The sequence below is a fragment of the Fukomys damarensis genome, unplaced genomic scaffold, assembly GCF_012274545.1.
Source record: "Fukomys damarensis isolate Sample0158 unplaced genomic scaffold, DMR_v1.0_HiC HiC_scaffold_39, whole genome shotgun sequence".
NCBI lineage: Eukaryota > Metazoa > Chordata > Mammalia > Rodentia > Bathyergidae > Fukomys > Fukomys damarensis.
Genome location: NW_022900951.1, coordinates 73,407,011 through 73,409,039, shown reverse-complemented (window position 1 = coordinate 73,409,039; position 2,029 = coordinate 73,407,011). Strand labels below are relative to the sequence as shown.

The 2,029-nt window shown below is 43.2% G+C and overlaps 1 protein-coding gene across 1 annotated transcript; it reads left to right on the top strand.

Annotated features, from left to right (window-relative positions):
• Positions 1–221: 221 nt before the first annotated feature.
• LOC104860316 (acyl-CoA-binding domain-containing protein 5-like) lies at positions 222–1,698 on the top strand (the record flags this gene model as incomplete). Its single annotated transcript, XM_033760435.1, is given in 2 exon segments — positions 222–1,348; positions 1,350–1,698. Coding segments are annotated over 2 exon segments (1,458 nt in total), but the record flags the coding sequence as incomplete, so codon positions are not given.
• Positions 1,699–2,029: the final 331 nt, after the last annotated feature.

The window sequence follows — 2,029 nt, the reverse complement described above, 5'->3', positions numbered from 1 at the left end:
TCTATATATTTGGGGATGGAAATGCATCAAGACAAAAACTTATATATCATGGTCTCTGTGTTGGTTAGGGCTCTCTGGAGGGATTTATTACCCTTACAGACCTAGAGGTGGGTGGGTCCACCATTGCCATCTGCATGTTGGAGATCCAAAGTATCTAGGAACTGCTCCATTCAAGAAGCTGGAAGCCGCAGAACAAGAAACATCAAAGATACAGCATCTGCTGTTGCTGCCTGATCCCCATGGACAGATCCTGGGAGTATGGCAGGCACTGGTGGCAGGAGATGGTGGACATGAAATCTGTGCAAGAAACTAGGTTCAAGGCAGCCATCAAGGTGATCCAGAGCCTGCCGAAGAATGGTTTATTCTGGCTAACACATGAAATGATGCTCAAGTTCTATAGCATCTGTAAACAGGCAAATGAAGGAGCCTATAAACTTTCAAGGCCAGGATTCTTGGATCCTATTGGAAGATATAAATGGGATGCTTGGAGTTCATTGGGAGGTATGACTAAGGAAGAAGTCATGATTGCATATGTGGAGGAAATGAAAAAGATTATTGAAACTACGCTGATGACTGAGAAAGAAGAATTGCTACATGCCATAGGTCCATTTTATGAAATTGTAGGTGACAAAAAGAGTGGCAGGAGTTCTGATTTAACCTCAGATCTTGGTAATGCTCTTACTTCTACTCCAAGTGCCAAAACTGTTATTGGGAAAGCTGAAAGCCCTGATAGTGGAGCTGAGTCAGAGGAAGAAGAGTTTTTGGAGGAAGCAAAGGCAGCAGAACAAAGTGATACTGATATGAAAGTGACGACAAAATCAGGGAAGTATAAGAATTTGAAAATCATTGTCAATAATGGTTATGGTAAAGACAGCTTTATTCAGGATATACAAGATGACATTCAGGCCATTTCTTCCCTGAATGGTGGAGGTGTTAAAGAAGTAAAACCTGTAGAGCAAAACTTGGAGCAAACTGGAAAAATTGCTGTCTGCATTCAACAAGATATAAACGATGATCATGTTGAAGATATTTCAGGGACTTGGCATTTGACAAGTGATTCAGACAGTGAAGTGTACTGTGATTATAAGGAGCAATTTGGACAAGAAGAGTCTTTAGACAATTTCACATCAAGCAGTGGAATATTTCAATATTACATGGGCAGTGATCCCAACAAACCCTTGGACAATTCTGTTTTTTCTGAAGCTGTTCAAGGACCACCCGGAACTGGCAACATTGGGACTATGCAGGTGGCAGCAGTTGAAGGAAAAGGTGAAGTAAAGCACGGAGGCGAAGATGGCAGAAGTAACAGTGGAGCAGCACATGAAGATGGAGACATGGAGATGGAGACAGCACAGGGTGCCGCATCTGAATGACGGGATCAGGTGTGGTGGACAAGTGGGCAATGGAGGAGACAGCGAGTGCTGCGGCTCAGACAGTGGCTCTCAAGGCAGCCTCAATGAGCAGATTGTGCTTGTGCCCATGCGCTTCCAGGAGGACACACAGAATGTGCTGCAGACGCTGCATGACCTGGAGAGCCTGGCTGCCTCACAGGCACGATTACCAACATTGCAGTCTAGTAATCAGTCCTACCAGAGTCCATCTTGGTGGCTGTTTGAGATATCTCCAGGTGCATTAACTTTTGCTATTGTATGGCTTTTTATTGCCCAGTGGCTGGTGCATTTATATTATCAAAAAAGAAGAAGAAATTTCGAAATGGGAAGAAAGGAGCTAAAGGTGTAGGGAAGGTGGGATGGGTAGGGGAAGGGTAAAAAGGGAAAAGAAAAAAATGTGAGATAATGAAAAGATGAAAATAAAGTGTTTGTAGATGGGGAGGGGAGGAGGGGGTGAAGGGAGGGGAGGAACAAGGGGAAAAATGAGAATCAAGACCCCAACAATGAATGTAACTGTACTGTATCACTAAAATGTACCAATAAACTCAATTAAAGCTGAAAAAAAAAGAAGAGGAAAACTGAAGAAAATGATGTTTTAATGCAGAAGACTGCTGGGCCTAGATGACCTCTGAATGAAA